Below are 20,751 nucleotides of genomic sequence, written 5' to 3'. Positions count from 1 at the left end.
TTGAGCTCTAGAACCTTATGAGAGGGCATTATGGGATATAGGCAGTAGGGTTTTTTTTTTCATTTTTATATATAGTGGAAAGAGGACTAGGGGCATCTGTGGAAATTAAATCTAAGAGCTAGATAACTTGTGAAACAGTTTGCCTGCTGAAGTTGTGAGTGCATCTAGTGTGAATGAATGTAACAGAAAGCAATGTAGCTTAAGTGATGTATGGCCTCACTTAAGCTATAATGTTTAGTGAGTCATACCTCCAGGAAGTCTAATTTGGTAATGCATTTCTTCATTACCAGCTAAACTGCCAGTTCTATAACAAGATGAAATATAAGCTATATGTTTAGTGAGTCATTATACCTCCAGGAAGTCTAATTTGGTAATGCATTTCTTCATTACCAGCTAAACTGCCAGTTCTATAACAAGATGAAATATATGGGGATTGCTAGTCTCTGCTTCACACCAGTCTCAAACTCATTGCTACACAAGCCATTATCATCAGGAGAGCAAGGAAAGTACTAGCACTCGTTATTTCTAAGAATACTATACCTTTTACTCATTTCCAGTTATAACTAACAGCCAAGTTTTACCAATGCCAACAATTTTTGGCCATAATGTACCCACCAAAACAAATTAAATTCAACTACTTTGTTCTTAATACTCTTGGCATTAGCAACCAAAACTTACCTTATCTATACATTTTTTTTTTTAAAATAAAAGTGCAGTCTTGGCTCAGTTGGGAAACTTTCCATGTAGATACTGAAAGTTCAAACCCAAAGCATAGTCCACTCCTTCAGATTCATAATCACTATATATATATATATATATACACACACACACAGTACATGCCTAGCTGAACTGTCATTCTCAGCATTTCTACCAAGATCTGGTTTGACTCATTGCATTGTCTTTTCCAGTAAATTTCTCTAGCCCCTATGCCAGGGATGGCCAACCTATGGTGCATGCACCAAAAGTGGCACGCTGAACCACAGAAAAATTTAAAAAAAAAAAATTTGTATAAAAAATTTTTTAAAAAAATTTGTATATGATTTATATAAACACAATTAACCTACCACTGAATTCTAGAGTGCGCACTTATACTTGTTTGATCTTGAAGCAACAGGCACCGGCAAATGCTGATATGAGTCACCAGTTACTCTATCAGTTTACAGCTGACTCTAGTGTCATAACGTTTGAACTTCTGATTCAATGTGAGTGAACAATTCTGTGTTTTTGAACTTTTTTATTAACAGTTCTTTAAGATAAGATTTCTGTTTTCATGAAGGCTTAATATAGTTCTGTAAATTTAAAAATAAATTTTTTCATTTTGAACACACATGTCAAGTTCTTGCCCTCTCTCCTAATTTGCTGATTACTGAAACTTGCAATTATTCTGTGTATTTGTTTTTTTTTTATACAATCTTTCCTTTTTATTTACATATAGGTTTATTTCTAAAATTTAACTGATCATCAGCAAAGCTTTCGTAATGAGGATGTTTGGGTTGTGTGCGAAATGGCCAGCTGATCGACTGTTTTATGGCAGGAAGCGATCTCTTATTTCATTGGACATAATATATTACGAGAGAGAGACAAACTATGAAAAAAAATAGATGCATGATTTTTAAACTTATAGGACTGTATTAGGCATTCATGAAAACAGGAATCTTATCCAAAACTTGTAGAACTGTTTTTGAATGTTCATAATGTTTAAAACAATAAAATAATTTAAATTATTTAATAATAAGCATTACTTTTTGAAATAATTTTTTTTTTTACTGTCAGTTACCCATTACTTTGCAAAAGAAAATGAGCAGAAGAAAAGCAGAAGGTGATAGCAAGCGCCAGTTTAACTGTGGGAAAATGAGTTCTTATTGCTTTTCCTTCAGGAAAACCGTTGTGCATTGTTTGTGAAAGCACTCTCAGATAATAGAAGACATGATCTTAACACACTATAGAAAACACCAAGCTGAATTAGAAGAAAAACTTAAGTTAGTTCCTGGGTCGGAGTTGCAGAAAGAATGTGGTTAAGAAAAAGAAATAAAAAAGAGAAAATATATTTGTGAAACGAAGTTGTGAAAGTGTGGCAATACTGGAGGGATCTTATGAAATTGCCTTTGTGTTGGCTAAAGAACACAAGCCTTTCTCTGAGGGAGAGGAAGTTAAGCCGTCTCGAAAATTTTGCAAAATGTCTTGGTGATAAGAATGTTGAAAGAAAAGTAAACCAAATTGCTCTGTCCAAGCAAACAATTACAAAACGCATTGAAGAACTTTCCCCATGATGTTACTGAGCAATTGAAAGACCATGTGCATGCTTGTTCTTTCTTTTCTTTAGCCTTGGACGAATCCACTGACATTAGATGTTTGTTATTTCTCTTGTACTTAAATTTAACATTACTAGTTAATCTATCTTCTGAGATATAGATTTTGTTATTGCACTTCTTTATACCAAGCCACAAATGTGATATTTTAGGAAACAAAACAAAACTACTGTACTATTTTTAAGAGAATGTTAATTTGGGATTGGATGGTATACCAGCTCGTGTTGTACGAGAAGCAGCTAAAGAATTGTCAGTACCCTTGACCATTTTGTTTAATTTGAGTCTCGGGTCTGGGTTAGTCCCGAGCGGGTGGAAAGAGGGGAAAATAGTTCCACTGCATAAAGGTGGTTCCAAGACTGCTGTTGTAAATTACTGACCGATTAGCATATCAGGAATCATTGTCAAGGTCTTAGAGAAAATAGTCAAGAGGAAAATACAAGATTGGATAGAAGAAAATGGGATACTGTATCGGGGACAGCATGGTTTTGCAAAGGGTAGGTCATGCCTCAGTAACTTGCTCACGTATTATAACACAGTGACGGCTGAACTGGATAAGGGTAATGGGTTTACTGAACTGGATAAGGGTAATGGGTTTACGGTGATTCTACTGGACCTTGCCAAGGCCTTTGACAGGATTCCACATGGAATTCTAATCAGTAAATTGCAGCATATGGGAATGGACATAGGGTTGGTGAGATGGATAGGAGGGTGGTTGACGGAGAGATATCAGAGAGTGGTTTACTCGGGAGTAGAGTCCACAAGACGGCCTGTGACTAGTTGTGTGCCACAAGGATCTGTTCTTGGACCACTGCTGTTTAATTTGTTCATAAATGATATAGGAAATGATCTGAGAGGAACAGTTCATTTGTTTGCAGATGATGCGAAGTTGGGTAGGGCAATAGTGAATGCAGATGACGTCAAAATTTTGCAGGATGATTTGGATAGATTGGAGGTCTGGGCCAAGGAGAATGGATGTCAGTTTAATGTGGCAAAATGTAAGGTTATGCATTTTGGGATGAAAAGATTGGCGGCAGTTTACTGCATTGGTGGAACCCTGCTCCAGGAAATTGATGAGGCACGAGATTTAGGAGTGTTGGTGGATAAGGAATTGAAATTTAGGGGACACATTGCAAAAGTGACCAAAATAGCTCATCAAATCACTTGGTTGCTGAAGAATACGTTGACAAGCAGGTTATTGTTCCTCTCTATCGAGCCTTGATAAGACCCCATCTAGACTACTGTGCTCAGATTTGGTCACCTAGGTTTCTTCTTGATGGGGAGGAGGTGGAGAGGATCCAGAGGCAAGTGACCAAGATGATAGGTCTGTGGAATGAACCGTATGAGAACAGGTTGAGGATTTGTGGGTTGCAAAAATTGGTTGATAGGCGGAGGAGGGGAGATATGATTGAGACATTCAAATTACTGAAGGGTTTCTATAAAATTAATTCAGAAGATATTTTTGAGAACAGGACTGGTTGTGGGAGGACTAGGGGACATCCATGGAAACTGGGCAAAAGTGTGGTTAGTAAAGGTGTTAGAGCTGGGTTCTTTACTTTTAGAGTAGTGAATGAGTGGAATGCGCTCCCTGAGTCTGTGGTGGATGCTGTGACAGTGAATGAGTTTAAGGCGAGGTATGATAGATACTGTATGAATGTCAAATAGTTGTGATGAATATGATTTGGGGCCTCCCTCGATGAGTCTAATGACTCCCTGGGGTTGCCCGTAATAATAGTAATGTGATTTAGCCCAATTAAGCATTTTTATAAAAGGAATTGATGGTAATTTTAACATCTCTGAAGAACTTATCGGTCTTGAGTCACTTCATGGAAAAACCAGCGGGGTCAGACATATTTGACAAAGTAAAGTCATGTCTAGAAAATCAACAACTAGATTCTAGTAAGCTCATCAGTGTTTGCACTGATGGAGCACCGTCAATGGTAGGTAGAGTTTCTGGGACTAACTTTACTTGAAAGGTTTTTAGGTCGTTCTCTACTAAAGTATCACTGTATTATACACAAAAAATCTGTGTGGAAAAACTCTAAATTTGAAGCATGTTATGATACCAGTTGTAAAGTGTGTGAATAAAATTAGAGTAAGAAGGTTAAACAGAAGAGAATTCAGAGATTATTGTGAACTGCTAGATATGGAATATGGTGATCTCATTCTTCATTGTGAGGTGCACTGGCTTTCTAAAGGACAAGTTCTCAGTAAATTTTGGAAGCTGAAAGAAAGTGTAATTTTCTGGAAGAGTGAGCTGCATGAGGAAAAAGCTCTGTTGTGTGATGAGAAATGGCTATTTGATTTAGCATTTTTAGTTGATGTTACCAGCCACCTCTATGATCTAAATTTGAAACTGCAGGGCAAGAACAAATTGTTTCTTAACTTAGTAAATGACACCAGTGAATTCAAAATGAAATTAAAACTATTCATCTCCCAGTTAGAAAACAGGGATTTAAGTCAATTTCCACATTTAAAAGAACATAGTGAATCTGTTTGAGATAATGGCAACTTTACAGAATATACTGAGAAACTCAGATTTTTGCAAGAGTCCTTTAGCAGTCATTTTAGCGATTTTGCTGAAGAAGACTGCATACTTGCATTTATAAATCCCTTTTCACTTACTGAACAAAAAATCTTGACGATGCCTAGTAACATACAAATGGAACTTACTGATTTCAAAACCAGTTCTTTATTGAAAATGAAATTTAATGAACTTCCATCACTCCCAGATGCTTTTGATATAATTTCTGGCTATCACTGCCCTGTGAACATTTTCTAGAACTGAGAAAATTTGCTCAGTTATATCTGTCATTTTAGAACTACATACAGATGCGAACAAGCATTTTCAATGAAAATGATTAAGAACAAGCTACGATCGAGACTGAATGATTCAAATTTGAAAAACTGATGCTTTCTGTAACTGATTTAACTCCAAAAATTACAAGCTTAACAAAAAGCAAAGCAATTTCAAAAGTCTCAATAAAATAATGTTTATCTTGTCTTTATATGAAATCCTTTTATTTAAAACTGCTAAAAGTTTATATTACCATAAATCATTTTATGCATAACTGTTAAATATATCCATATTACCATATTTTAAAAAGGGCTGAAAAGTGATATAAGTTTGTATGGTGCATCTTAACTAAAAAATGAAAAAATTGATGCATGAGCTATAAAAGGTTGGCCACCCCTGCCCTATGCTAATGCAAATCCCCTCTTATACAAGGTTTTTTTTTAAAATCAAACTATTTTTATGTAGCCTATGCATTAAATCGTTTATGATAGCCCTTCTTAATTTATATCTCTAATAAATAATTTTCACTTTCTCACCTCTTCCAGCAATCCTTTCATACTCTATCACTAAAATCATTGTCCTACAATATTAAGTTCACTTTTGTTTCTTTATTGTATTCTTTTATGTAATGATTTGCCTTATTATTATTATTCATTGATAACTTATCAATGAATAATAATATGGTAAGTTATCAATGAATAATAACCCTATTATTCATTGATAACTTACCAAGTTCTTTTCATTCCTGCTTTTTTTTTTTTTTAAAGAAATTTACCTCCCTGTTCAATTGTCAAATTCCTTTCAATCCAGAAATTTTTATACATTAATTTTTCTTTGCATCATCAACAAATATTCTCTTAGTCTTATCTTTCAGTACCATTATTGTTCCATTTTTTTATGCCATTTTTAAAAACTTGATTTTAACAGCACTTAGTATATTATCCAATGTACCAAAAAAAAAAAGTAAAAACTGCAATATAGTGGATTTTTTTATTATCTAAAAAACCAACACTTCAGATGCTACAAATAATACCCCTGCACTTGGCTTTACACTGTGGATGTAGTTATACTTCCTACATCTCCTAGTGATTCTACTAAAACTAAGTCAAGTTGACAGGTTTCACATCAGAATCCAGCAAAAAAAAAAAAAAAAAAAAGGATGCACTTGACATAAAGCTGGTGTTCTCTAAATGCTTCTATAACCAGCAAAAATCTACAATGTGGATGTGATAAGCTTGAATAAGATAAAGAACAAATCTGTACCAAGGCATAGCATAAAAAAAAAAAAGAAAAGAAAACGTAAGTTCCTGTAAGTGTTGGCAATGTATATCTTATCTTAGGTTTAAGTAAACTAAAGATTTTTTTATTGTCTTTATTTAAAAAACCAGATACAGCATTTTGATATAAGATATAAGTAAAAATTTGTGACATCAGAAATTGTACTTAACCTTTACCACTGAAATACAAACTTGATGGGGATAAAGGAGGAGAGAAATTTGACTTCATCAGCAGTAGATGACTATTCTTGTGCACAAATGCTCACTTATATAGTGTATAGAAAAAATAGTTGCAACTGTTTATTTAAATTTGAATACTAAGTGGAAAATACAAGTTGCAACAAATTGATTAGCTATAGGTTCTTTTAATATTAAGAGAAATAAGGGGAGTTTTGGGTTATAAAAAATGCTAAAAAAAAAGTAGAGAACATTGTGATCAAAGTATTTCAGTCAGTCACATTTTGAAGAGGTAGAAGTTAAGGCATAGTACAATGCTTTAAAAAATTTAAATATTGAATATAACAGGTGAAATCAGTGTTTAGCCTTCCATCTCTACAATAACATTCAACCAGTAATCATAAGTTGTTGCAAAATTGCAATACTAACTTGCAAAATCAGATGTCTTAACAGCTTTAAAACTATTCTGTGCATTAACAAAGCAACATATTGTATTATAAACATTTGTACATTGATCCGTGTTAACAGTCTTAAAATGCGAATACTCTAAAAAAAAAAGGTATAAAACATGCACAACTTAAAGAGTGTATACAAAATAAAAATATTTATCATAAACACTACTATGAAAGACATCAAGAAATATACTATATACAAAAAGCCAATAGAATGGAGCCACTAAACTTCATCTAGAATAATAAAGTGGTATATGCATGATGAGCAAATTCTTCTACACTTGAAACCTTGCTTTATACATCTTGCATCAAATGAACATCCTATGAAACACCCAGGTCACCTTTTGGGCTTGGCTATGTCATCAGCGCTACAGAGATCAGAGGGAATAACATTTAAGTCAGAAATAAATATTTTATCCAAAACTATTTAATTTACATTTTCAAGAAGGAAAAATCTCAGAGCCAGATAGTTTTGATGAATAAGAAAGAAAGTGCTAGGTTGTATACTACATAATTGATAGGTATAAACATACATCTTTTTTAGTAACTGAATTGGATGAACATAGTTGATAATTATACAGAAGAAATACAAGCTGTAACCATTTCTCTCAACATGTTGCACTTTTTTTTTTTTTTTAATCTGTAGAGTACTTCTAAATATCTCAGACTGGTCTGTAGCATGTAAGAGGCAATATATCTGCTTTCTAACTAAGAAGCTATGAGTTGGAATTCCACGTTGGACCCAGATGTATCACCTAAAAAACCTGCTTGCCCATGCCAGAGATCAACTAACTCTGGAACCGGTTGAAGGTAGGCTTAGAAAAAGTTCCTCCAGTCAGCAACTAGACTTGAACTTAATCTTAGAGTAGCTTAGAGCAGATGATGCAAGCACCATTTCCACTGAACTAAGAGAAATTTTAGTAATATACAAGACATTGTTCAAACCAGTTAACTTATGGGTCAGATAGTTCTGTTATCAAAAACAGCTGAGACTAGAGACTCCAGAAAGGTTGAGAAAAATTAGGAAAGTAAACTGATGACAGAATTAATCTCAGGTAATCTGGTTATCTAAACAGCAAAGGAAAGTTAGCAAAAACTGGTGTTTTGTCATATTGTCAAAAATCCAAAAGGAGAGAACAATAATAAGCAGACTAATTTAGTTTGCAGTCTACTAGCAAATGTAAGTTCAGATAGAAAGAAAAAGTCTGGAAGAGATTCTGCACATTTAGGTGATGGGTGGTACATATCACCTAAATGTGCTCTTACAAAAGATGTATTTGTTTTTCTGTGTGTCTGTAATATTGAAGAAAGCCATCTAATTAAAAATGTACAAGGATTCTCAATCATCCGATCTATGTTTTAGCTTCCTACTTTGTTTATACTGATTAGTGCAAAATATTAAATAGCTTCTTTAAAGTATATATTTTTTTATAAGATTACTAATCACCACCATTGGTCTTTTTTTTTTTTTTTTTTTTTTAAGTACTGTCTCTTACAGTCAAGAATATACTTAAGTTTGAAATTCAAGGAACTAAATATTATTACCTTTGAATTAAATGAATTCAAATTGTATGAATGTTTCATAAATCTTGCTGATTCTTAGTTAGCCACCTCTCCCAAAAAAAATAGCATGCAACTGGTAATCTTTCTTAATCTGCCATGTTTCTATAAACATTTTAGTCAGGCTTACTCATCCTTGACAAAAGGAATCCACTTATCTGTTCAACTGATTGCAATGCATCCATACACACTACCACCAACTTGGCCTTAAAAGAAGCTAAAGACATTCTTTGAGAATGGCCAAAGTGCAGTGCCAGTTTCATCCCCCCCCCCAAGTGTGGAGTATGCCAGACTTCACTGAAGTTTGGCATACTCCACACTGGAGAGGTAGCATTTAGTTATTACTTGACACGTCTAGGGAGTCCAAAGACTCATCGAGGGAGGACACTTACTCTACAACTGTCTCCATCACTCAATCCAACTACAACGAACGCAACTACACCCAATGCCATCTACTGCCCACCACCACTAGCACTTTTACAATCACAAACATCCATGCCCATGGCAGGATTTGAACCTGCAGCCTTCTGGCTGGAAAGCAGATACACTACCCACTCGGCCAACCAGCCACAGGCTCATTTTCAGTTATCAATAATTATCTTATACAAATTGATGACATGCTTACCAAATAACACTATAACCACTCTTGGCACTAGATCTCACTAGCAATCATTTAATTATACTGAAATATTTCTGAGTTTAAGACCAAAATTATATGTTGATTTCTCCCATGAAGTCTGACAGCCACCTTTCATCTACACTGTTGCCTTGCACTGTAAGAAAGTACATCCCTTTAAAATTCTTTTATTGCCAAGATATATAAGGGAAAGAAAATCTTTTGTTTATACTACAATAGCTTCGACTTTAAAGCAAACATCCAGAACTGACTTTGAAAAACCAAAAGCAGACAACTTAGATCATGTTGACATAAGCTTTTTTTCTTTTTTTTTGCACCCCTTGTCAATATTACTGGTAGTATTTTTTTGTTGAATCCTGCTTCAATCTTTTACATAGAGGGTTCTATTGTATTGTTACTTACAAAAAACAAATTGCTTGGCTTCAATTTTTTCCAATTCTTACATTGATAATTAGTGTCTTAGCATTTAATGTCATTTGATTGTTCAGAATAATTCTGTCCAAACTATGACAATTCTTGGTCAGGATGGCATTCCTCCATTGTTCTGATAGTTTGTGGTCTAAAGTTGACTTACTGCATCTTTTTATTCTCTCCTATGGCATTTCATCATCCTTGGAAATTCTCATATTAGCACCTATTCCCAAGAAGGATCTTTCTAGTGAAATTATCAAATTTTCTAGCTTCAGCTCTTCCCAAAGAAAGAAAAACTAGTAACTAGTCAATTGCTACACTACCTGGAAACCTTCAAGTGATCCCAATTTGGAAATGGGGTGGGGGGGGGCTCTTTTAGTTTATCATAAAAACGCTTTGATTAAGATGTATCTCAGCAGTAATAATAAAAAAAACAAGCGAAATATTTAAAAACAAACTATTTTTGTGTAGAAATTCAATGTTTAGGTTGCTGAAACATGCTTACTAGTCATTAACTGGCCGAGTTTGTATTAGGTAGAACTACTTAACATTTGCATTTAAAAAAAAACCTCCTTTCCATCTCTGTACCCCAAGAAAGATAAACTGATAAGAAAACATTTGAAGAAAATTAAATTTTAAAGAGTTAAATATTGATGCATTCATTAAAAGTTGAGAAGTTGTATTAATGCAGTTGTATAAGTTGTATTAATTACAATTATGTTAATATATCAATTCCAATAAGGTTTTTTGAGAGAGCACATCAAAAGTTAAGAGATAGCTATCAATTTTTTTTAAACAGCTGAACACTAAACAGAAAGTAGCAATGATCATTGTGCCTTTAAAGTCTGATAACCAGATATTTGACTTCAGTATTCCAGCCATCTAACTCTGCAATGCTAAACAAAATGAAACCTCATTTACAATAACATTTAAATTAAACTCACCTTGTGTAAAGGTCCAGTATGTATTCGATCAGGTGTGCTATGAAGAGGTGAAGATGTGTGGGACTTTGCAGGAGACTTGCTAAGAGGTAAACCCACTGGGAAAAAATAAATAATAATCTTAGAACATGTGTTTCAAATATCACATTTGAAATGAGGGAATTCTAGAAACATTGGAAAGGTTAATATGCCAATCTTATACTTCTTAGATTGACCTCTATTATAATTCACTTCATTTGCTCACTGCTTTTCAGTAATATCCAAGTTGTTTTCTTACACCACACTTACCCAAATTTTAGAGATTGCCTTTTGTACCTATCCCCCCTACCCCCTTTCATGCTATGAAAAGCAACATTCAACTTTTAAAGATTCTATCACCAGATTTGCCCATGTCACTTTTCATTAAAAGCAAACAAAAAGGTGACATGGACAAATTTCCATTAAAGTAGCCATTATCCTGTCAAAATCATGTATACCAAATATCTAGCTTTCCCAAAACACTAGGGTTTTGAATTTCGATCGAAATTCAAACATAAGGATAAACTTAATGCTGACAAAAAAAAAAGTGCAGTTCTACCCATCTGACAACTAATTTATAATGGCTTCAGAGGATAAACAATGAAAAAAATACATCTATTAAACTTAGCATTTCATTGACTTTACAGAAAATCTCCAGAATACAATTATAAATGACAAGCACATAACTAAATAAATGTGGAAACAATTCAAACTGAAATTGAGTTAATATACTTACATGGTACCCTTTATGCTCCAAATAACCATAGTTATTTTGGAGAAGTCAGGCTATCAGGTCTCAAAATCAGTCTCCCAGATCTTTGGCAAATTAAATGCAGTCATACTTGAGGTTGGGAAAGTGTTTTATTGCTGATGCTAAAAAGTCTCTCAGACCAACTTTTGTAGCATTGACCATTTGTGGATGTTTTATGATCATAAAAATTACATTTATGATCAAATGATTGCATATGTAACTTGTGTTCAAGGCAATGTTAACTGATCTACCAGCCTGTTGAAAAGGAGGACAAACTGCAAGCACAAGGAATTTTATACACTTCAGGATGTGCAAGAAGATGAATGAAGGTAGGTAGCTAACTGAATGAAAGGTTTGAAAGTGGCATGGAGATCATATTTGCAGAGAACTTTGGCTATTTTTTTCTGATGTGCCCCTAATGTACAGGATGGGAATGGTTTTGCCGAGATCCTGTGCGTGTTGGATGAAGGAGAGGAGATGCATCTATTTTATAAGGGATATAGCCATTGGTTAAAAAAAAGGTATTGAAGGTTCCCAAGCTCATTTCAAGGCTGTATCATTTGGAAAAAAAAAGCCCCGACTTGTAGAGCAAGTGTTTTTTGAGGATGCCACACTGTTGAAAAGGGTGGTGCAATTGTTTAATATAAACCTTGTATGAAGGGGTTTTTTTGCAAATGGAAAAGGATAATGAGCCATTAGGAAATCATGTCACTAATATCTAGAAAGCGGAGAAAATTGTGAATGTGAAAAAATGGCGAAGTTTATTTTAGGATAGTAAACAACATAGTGAAGCCAAACTATTTGTGTAAATGTTGCTGTGTTGATTGCTGTAGGCACTGGAGTCCTATCCAGTTTGTATATTTTTCCTTTCCATTTAAAAAAAAAAACTGAATGCATGGTGAATCTGCATAGCTCAATTATGTCAGTGGTGGTAGTTTAATGTTGGTCAAGGGTTCTGTTAAAAAAAAGTACATTAGGGAATAGTGAATGTATTATCAGAACTGACCACAATGTCAATTTGTCAGGGCTTTTTTTTTTTTTTTTTTTTTATTAATATATTAAAGTGTAGAGAATGTTTGGCCAGTTTATAAGAGGGTTTTATATGTTGTCTGCTATCAGACAAGAGGATGATATTAGGTTGAGTTTTTAGGGACCACACACACACACACACATAAATGGTGTAGTTTGACGTAAAGTTTAAGCTTTTCGATAATCTCTTTGGGCTGAAAGGCAAACTTTTTAAAATCATGCGTATCAAGGACTTAGGCCTAGTATGGCCTGTTCCGGCCTTAGAAGTCATCGTTGAATCTTTTAAGAGGACATCCTGGTTTTATTTTTCCTAATGGCTTGTACTTTTTAAAATAATATATACTTTTCCTTTTCAGCTTTATAAGATCCTGATCTATAAGTACTGGAGTCCTTAAGAAGACTCATTTTTCTGTTGTAATCTGCTTGATCCATAATGACAGTCATTTCCTTTGTCTGCTTTTGTTTAACAATCATTTGTTTGTTCTTATACAACTTTAAGTGCTGTTATTTCCTTAGGCAGAATGTTATTCTTTGAATAATTGGATTGCACCACAATATTAGCACCATCCAAATGAATGCTAGATAGCAAACCAGCAAGATATAAGTTTAATAAATATATCTTTCCTCTTTTGGCATTTACCTGTGAAGCTTTACTATGAATAATCAATGGCACTAAAGCCTTTCTATACATATCTGAGAACTCAGTTTGATTTACAATAGCCAAATACCTTAGAAGAAATTTCTTTGTACATATTATTATACAGGTAACTCCATGGGGTGTATAGACTCATCGTGGGAGGCCCACTTAAAAATAAAAAGTTAAATACTGTACAATATCTCAGTTTGTCTTGAAATCATTCACCAACAAAACACAACTGACTGGTAATCTATTCCAGTCATTCACCAAGTAAAAAAATCTAGTCCTCACTCCCTTACTAACTCTATTCAATTTCCATAGATGACCTGGTTTTCCTCATTCATTTACTGAAATATTTTGTCTACATCAATCCTATACCTCATCTCCCAAAAGCTACTTATGTCTATCATATCCCTCTCTTATCTGTTGCTCAACCAACTTCAGTAACCCACAAATCTTCAATCTATCCTCTTTTTGGAGCATCACACAATCCTGCCACCATCTTAGTTATTCTTCTGAATCTGCTCCACCACATCTCCAAGAGACCTAGGCAACCAGATCTGTGTGCAATAATCCAGATGGGGGCTTTATCAAAGTCTTGTAAAGTGGGAAAATGACTTTCTCTGCATGTCAGGATATTCTTCAATAACCAGGTAATCCTATTAGCCATTTTAGCCACTTTTGCAATGTGCCTTCTGAATTAACTCCCTATCCACCAACACCCCCAAATCCTTGTCTTTGAGTTCCTGGAGTACAGTCCCATCAATATGGTACAGATGTTAATCTTTTCACTCCAAAATTTTATAACCTTCCATAACTTGCACTTTGCCACATTAAACTGACATCCATTCTTTTCTCACACTGCCGATCGATTTAAATAATTCTGCAAGTGGAAATATCAATTTCCATTTACAGAATCAATATCATCCTTATTGACTAACTCTACCTAATTTTGCATTATCTGCAAACAACTGAATATTTCCCTCAGATCAATTTCTTATCATTAATAAACTAAATAGTGGCCCAAGTACACATCCCTGTGGCATGCCACTAGTCAGGCCTTTTATAGTACTGTGCACCTGTATAGACTATCTAGTCTCTCTCCATCAACAATCTCTTATCCACAAGACCAGTTTTAAGTTTTTAAAACTCTTCCACACTTTTTTTAATTCCTGCTTAATGCTATGACTCATACATTTACTTCCCAGTATATTAATTCTCTATTATTCATGTCCATACCCATTTGACATAATTTATGAATCAGGATTCCATGCATTATCCTATCAAACACCTTTGCAAAGTCAAACTGTATTGACAGTGTAGCTATTACCTTTACCCAACTCAATTGTCACCCTACTATAGAAAGAGAGTAAGTTACTAAAGCATTCCCTACCAAGCTATGCTATCCTCCATATAATATTCCATTCCTATCCACTCATTCTTGAATTTTGTACTTCGATACTTTGACCACCACTCCTGAAATACTCATTAGTCTATAATTAGCTACATTGGTCTTGGAACCACCTTTATACAATTGAACTATTTTACCTCCTTCCATTCTCTTGGGACTCTACCCAAGCTGAGACTCAAGTTAAACAATCTAGTCATTGGGACTACTAATTCCCTAGCATATTCTCATAATATACAAGCTGATATCCCATCCAAACACATAGCTGTATTGACATCCAGATTCTGTAATATCTTATGTGCCTCAACTTACTCTATCCTTAGTTCCAACATTAATTCCTGTCATATCAACTAAATGATGCTTTTGAATTATTGAGTAATCATTTTTGCAAATAGTTCATCTGTTTCAGACACTTTACTACCATCCGCATTCTTCAAAACCATTCTACTGTGGTCATTGGTTGCTACATTAAAAGAACTCTTTCAGATCACTCTTGGTTAATTCAGCTAATCTCCTCACACTCTAATTTTGCCTTCCTTACCATACCAGTCACTCTTCTGGTCTGTGTTTGATAATGCTCATGGGCTTGCTGATCACCTATATCTATAAATCTCTTCCATACACCTTTTTTTTTTTTTTAAATTCTTGCTTAATACAATAACTTGTCCATTTACTTCCTAGTTTATTAATTCTCTATTATTTGTGTGCAATTACCTATTTTTCCTTCAAATGTCCCTTGACACTTCCCACACATTAATATAACCTATACTATAGGTTCAGAGCCTAAACATGGGATCAAAGTAGTTACTGACTAAAATAACTCCACCAATAAAAAGTGCAAAGTTTCTTTTGACAGCTGTTTGATTAAAAAGGATGTAAAGAGTATTTTCATGGAACAAAAGTGAGAAGTTTCAAGAGAAGGTTGTGACCATTCCATTACTAGAGTTTAAGGTATGAGAAAGCATTATGATGGAGGATGGATCTCCTGCAATGAATTATGCTACCATGGGAGCCTAAAACAATACTAAAATATGTTAAAGTTTTAAAAATACCAAGTCATGATACCCACAAACAATTGTGTTAACCTTCAAGAATGGAAACAGAACTGGATTTTAAATGAAGCAAGGTGGAGGGCATCATCTAAAGTTGAGAAAGTGAGGATACAGCCAAAGAAAATTGCTAATAAAATTGGACAAACAGAAAAAAAAATTCTGTAAGTTTTTTTTTTTTTTAATGACAATTTATATAGCAACTACTTATGTTACAAAATAGACTAATAGGATTTTTAGACACATTTGCACTTTTGTGGTTTCAAAAGTTAATGTCCAATAAGCAGAGCAGTGCTTGACTGCCATCCTGCTTACTAGAGCAGGATGCTCATATGTAACCATGGTAGTAAATTTGCTATAGATTTAAGTTATGAGAAGGAGATTGACAAGGAATCTAATATGAACATAACAAAACTTAGTAGCTAGTATTGTATGCAGTTATTTAAACTTGGTGGTCAAACACCTGCATACAATTTGTGCCTGTATGCATGCACACACACACTAATTACATAAATTATGTTTATAATCCAATTTTTCATCCTAAGGGCTGGATGAAAGTCATTAACATGCTAGTCTTGCAAGCCATGCCACATTGGATATCCCTACTCAGCAATAGAGCATTTCACAGTACAGCCAAATCTCCTATAGGTTGTTACTGCATCAAATGAATATCCATCTTGTGGATGAATAAAGTGCTATAACACTGTAGCTATAGGCTTTCCTCTCTGATTTATTATAATAATCTGATAACTCTGAAAAGTGAAATCTCAATACAAAGTTATGGGGAGGAGGAGGATAATTAATACAACAGTTAACTACTATAACAGCAACAATATGCAAACTTGTTAGATCAGTTAAAACTTACATTTATGACTGGCACCATTCTCAAAAAGCTGATAAAACTGGGACACGTAAGTGGCAATGCTCAGATTATCTGGTTCTTCATATTTGACCATATCTTCAGCATCCAAAAGGGCTGGAACTCCTAAATATTTCTCAGCTACACTAAAAGCCTGAAGAAAATGAAGATTATGTGCAAAAATTATATAACTCAGTTGCTATTTCATTATTGCAATTCTTAATTTAAGTAGTAGTTTGAAATGTTTCAATCAATTGCAGCACATTAAAAAAAAACTTAAGTTAATACATTTAATATAATTATTAGTTTGTATTAAAACAAATCTTTTTATCCCCCAAAGGGAATACATAGAACCCTTAGCTAAATATATGGCCATCAATGAAGCATCAGCAGGTGCCTGTTGCAATCTTGTGATCCTAAACCCTAACACTCAGTCCAAAATAAATGGAAGTTCCACTGTTGATTTTTTTCCCCCTTCCCTGAGACGGTGTTAAAACTAAAGTTTCTGTGTTAGGAAACCCTGCTTGCCCATACCAGAGATAAGCAAACTCAAGAGTGAAGCTTAAAACAAAAAAAAAAAGGGGGGGGAGGCAGTAGAAGTTCTAGTCAACTACCAGAATCCAAATTGGTTTTCTCTGGTAGTTTAGAATTAAAGTATTAGAAACATTACCAGAAGGCTACACAAGCACTTAAGTTATGTCAATTATAATTTAATGCAATGCATATTGGATAAAGACCAAAGTGATTACACACACATGCCACAAATACAGAAATGATTCTGGACAATAAAAAGGTAAATTTTGCAATGCTATTTTTGTATAGCAAAATTACTGTAGTAAATAAACCTGGAGGGGGATATCAGCTGGATAACCAAAGGTCCTCAAGATGGATATGGTCTCTTCTGCTTACTTTGAGTCGCTTTCTTTCATCTATTTTGGTCTCTTTCTCTTCAACTTTTTTTTTTTCTCTTCTGATCCTGATGTGAAGAAAGAGCTAAGGGTCTTATTTTCTGACTTAGTTCCTGGATAGGGTAGGTATGACTCTTTAGCCTTGATTGGTGACATAAGAGAAGGTAACTGAAATCAAACCATGGCCCAACAAGGTTTGGAGTTCCACAACAAGCCAGCTCCTTGTCTGGGTAAAAATATTACTCCAAACCTTAGAAAGGGAATACTGTTAAAATCTTTTTTAGTGACAACTTTTCAAGAAACAGATAATGATTTTTTGGAAGATGGAATGTACGAAGTTTAAATGTTAAATATCATGAGGTAATTCACAAAGTTGAAAAATTAAAAGTAGATGTTACAGTCTTAAACAAAGAAGAAAGTTAAGGGTTTTTAAATAGTACATTAATCTACAGATGTGGAATGGATAGAAGCAGAAGGGCTAAAGCAGGAGTATCTCATAAAAAGCAAATGTAAAGAGCCAAGTAAAAAGTTAAGAATTAAACGAAAAATTTACTAAAGTAAGTTGTGAAGTACGTGGACTGGAATTTTTAATTATTCAAACTCATGTCCCATGTGACAATGCCTCACTCAATGAAAGGGAAGAATATTTTGAAGATCTGAGAAATTATTAAATCAGCAGTTGATGCAAGGAATTTAGTGTTAGGAGACTAATAGAGTTGGGGCAAATTGATAATCATTGTATGGTTAAACATTATGGAGAAGATCATGTTAATTAACAATGGGCACAGGTTGATTCAGGTGAATGAAACTAAGAAGTCTTCTTTCTAGAATTATGTCCTGCTTGGTGCAAGGTCCTCTTGATTAATGTGGGTCACCAAGGGAGAAGTAGACCCATCTTGGGAGGAGAGTGTATATGTATATAGTTGTATGAAGGTGAAAGACAAATCCCAAATATCCATGCCCACGGTGGTATTTGAATCCACAGCCTTTTGGCTGGAGAGCAGATATGCTAACTACTCTGCCAATCAGGCTGGCTGTGTGAAAATGAGAAGTGTAAGGTGCTAAATGGATATTATCCACACAGATATATGTTTACATGGACTCAACTAGAGGTACGAGATCAATAACTGATCTGATGATAGCCAGACAGGAACAAATAGCAGTAATGCAAGATGTGAGAGCATTTTGTGGAGTTGAAGGCAAGATAGATTATAAAAACAAGTAAGATTGTGTCCAGTTACATCTAGGAGGCTAAATACTTCACATGATGGTTGAGTTATTGAGATCTCCAGATACAAAATCTGACTGTTACAAGATGATAGTATATGGGATTTATATATACTACTTCTTGAGCAGAAATTGGATTTAAACGAAGGATCTATATCTCAGTTGTATGACCGTTTAGAAGAAATGCATAAATGAGGCTGATGAAGAGGCCTTTGGGAGGGAAGGAAAGATGAGTCATTATAGAATGACTGAGTCAACAAGTGAAGGAGAAGAAAAGAATAGATATAAGAGATGGTTAAGCAACAAACCCTTCAGGACATAATATTAAGAGGCAAGTGAAAATGATATTAAGGGTAAAAGAAGTGTGAGAAAGTGTAGTGAAATCAAACATCTAGTGCAATAGTTTGCTTTTCCAAAGACTAACATGTATGAGTCTCTTATACATGTTAAGCAGGACTCAGTATTATTTCCCTTTAAAATTTTAAGAGATTATGAAGGTTTATTATAACAAGGTGAAATATCAATGAGACAAGAGGTATTGTCAGGAGAAAGGACAATTGATGTGACAGGCTGTTCAAGCATCAAAGAATAGAAAGGCAGCTAGTCCTGGTGGAATGGAAATAAAGATGTTCAAGTATGGTGGTAATATACTTGACAAGTATGGTGGTCCTGACAATGATATTCAACAGTGATCGAAGATGAGGCCATCCTATATGAACAGAACTTGTCATATATCATCCATTCATAAGGACAATAAGAAAGACCCTAAAATAATTTTTAGGGTCTTTCTAGAGGAATAAGTGTCGTGTGTTTGGTTAGCAGGATGTTTAATTGAATCATGAGGGATATAATTGAATTTAAGATCTCTCCAATGATATCGGAAGAGCAATCTTGTTCTATAGCAGAAAGATCTTGCATGGATAATATTTTCTTTATGACAAATATCCCAAAAAATGGTTGGTTACTAGGAATAAAAGAACTGAATTTGATTTTTGTAGACATGGAGAAAAGCTTATAATACTATTCCAAGGAAGACAATGTGGCAGACATTGGAAGGAGCAGAAATAGATGAAGGAACAGTAGTGATATACCAGGGATCTAGGTTTGGTATAAAGATTAGGAACAAATTTTCAGAGGAAAGTATTACTAGCAAAGGACTCAAGCAGGGATGTTGGATGTCCCTAATGTTGTTTAAGTTCTACTTGGATGGCCTTCGAGGACTGGAACAGGCAATGTCACAGAATGGGTATACCAATAGGAAAACAAGGCAGTTCAATCTGTTTTATGCTGATCAGGAAATTCTCACACAGGAGGAAGATGTAGAATACCAGATGAGAAAACTGCTGGATACACACTGGAGCCCCTGAAAGTTAATCTTTTATAAACAAAGTATCTAGTAGATGGAGGTGATAGTGCAACAGGTGTTGAGTTAAAGGGGAGAAACATAAAATTAGTGGATGCCTCCTTCAAATATTTTGACTCCATGATGGAAAAGTCCAGCCAATGTGAAGTGGACAGTGTTTCAAAGAGAACAGGCATGAGAAGCATGAATGGAGTCATAACGTTTCAAGGAAAACTAAGAAAATGCTGTAGCATGTGATTATAGATTCACAACCAATGGATAGTCTCCATTGCTCAATCAGTATAGACTAAACCCTTTGGTTGGAAAGACCTGGGTTCGAATCCTGTCCATGATATGAACTTTTATCTGGTCTTTCAACTAAAGGTGAGTTAGCTGGTGTCATATAGAGGTAGAGTTTTTTCACCTAGAAACTTTTTTTTTTTTTTTTTTTTTTTTTTGTCCCTCAGGATATGCAAACCAGTCCCATGAACAGACATGGATCTACAGTTGAAGAATATATAGGAAACTTTTCCATGCACTTTGTTCTTGGGGCCCCTGTACAGTATTAGCCCCAGTGTTGTATTATTGATAGATCCATAATTGCAAACAATTGCATAATTATGAGGTGCTTAAGGGTCAAAGCTATATAATTGAAAGGAGACCTCCACATAGCCTTTAAAGGAAAGCAGAGAACTGACCACGGCTTCTGACCTAATGTCCAGTCCTCACTTCTCATAGTGTACACTGTTGGGTATCTACCTGGATACTGAATGAACGAGGATGGGCTGCCAATTTGGGATTTAGCCAACCAAATTGTATTCTTATTGGTATAATACAAAATGGTACAACATGACAAAATTTCATGCCGGCTGGGGCATTGCCTGGTTACACAAGGCCCCCCATTGTTTTCTTCAGGGAACCAGGGCGAACAGCGAAAAGTCAGTTACTGGAACAAATCTGAAAGC

At 34.7% G+C, this 20,751-nt stretch overlaps 1 protein-coding gene across 5 annotated transcripts in view; it reads right to left on the bottom strand.

Moving 5' to 3' along the window:
- Positions 1-6,459: 6,459 nt before the first annotated feature.
- LOC150107924 (MICAL-like protein 1) overlaps positions 6,460-20,751 on the bottom strand; it is a 69,817-nt gene continuing 55,525 nt past the window's right edge. For all 5 annotated transcript variants that reach the window (XM_090415446.1, XM_090415447.1, XM_090415443.1 and 2 more), the window contains exons 4-6: positions 16,316-16,463; positions 10,562-10,656; positions 6,460-7,377 (exon numbers count right to left, since the gene is read on the bottom strand). In XM_090415446.1, coding sequence (XP_090271572.1) covers positions 7,372-7,377; positions 10,562-10,656; positions 16,316-16,463 — 249 coding nt within the window. In that variant the 3' untranslated portion in view covers positions 6,460-7,371. The remainder of the gene's footprint in view (positions 7,378-10,561; positions 10,657-16,315; positions 16,464-20,751) is intronic.

Source organism: Typopeltis vanoorti, chromosome 3 (assembly GCF_054136105.1).
Source record: "Typopeltis vanoorti isolate ZY-2024b chromosome 3, IOZ_Tvanoo_1.0, whole genome shotgun sequence".
In the NCBI taxonomy this organism is placed as follows: Eukaryota; Metazoa; Arthropoda; class Arachnida; order Uropygi; family Thelyphonidae; genus Typopeltis; species Typopeltis vanoorti.
Note: the sequence above shows the minus strand (reverse complement) of the source record. Positions and strands in the feature narration are given on the sequence as shown.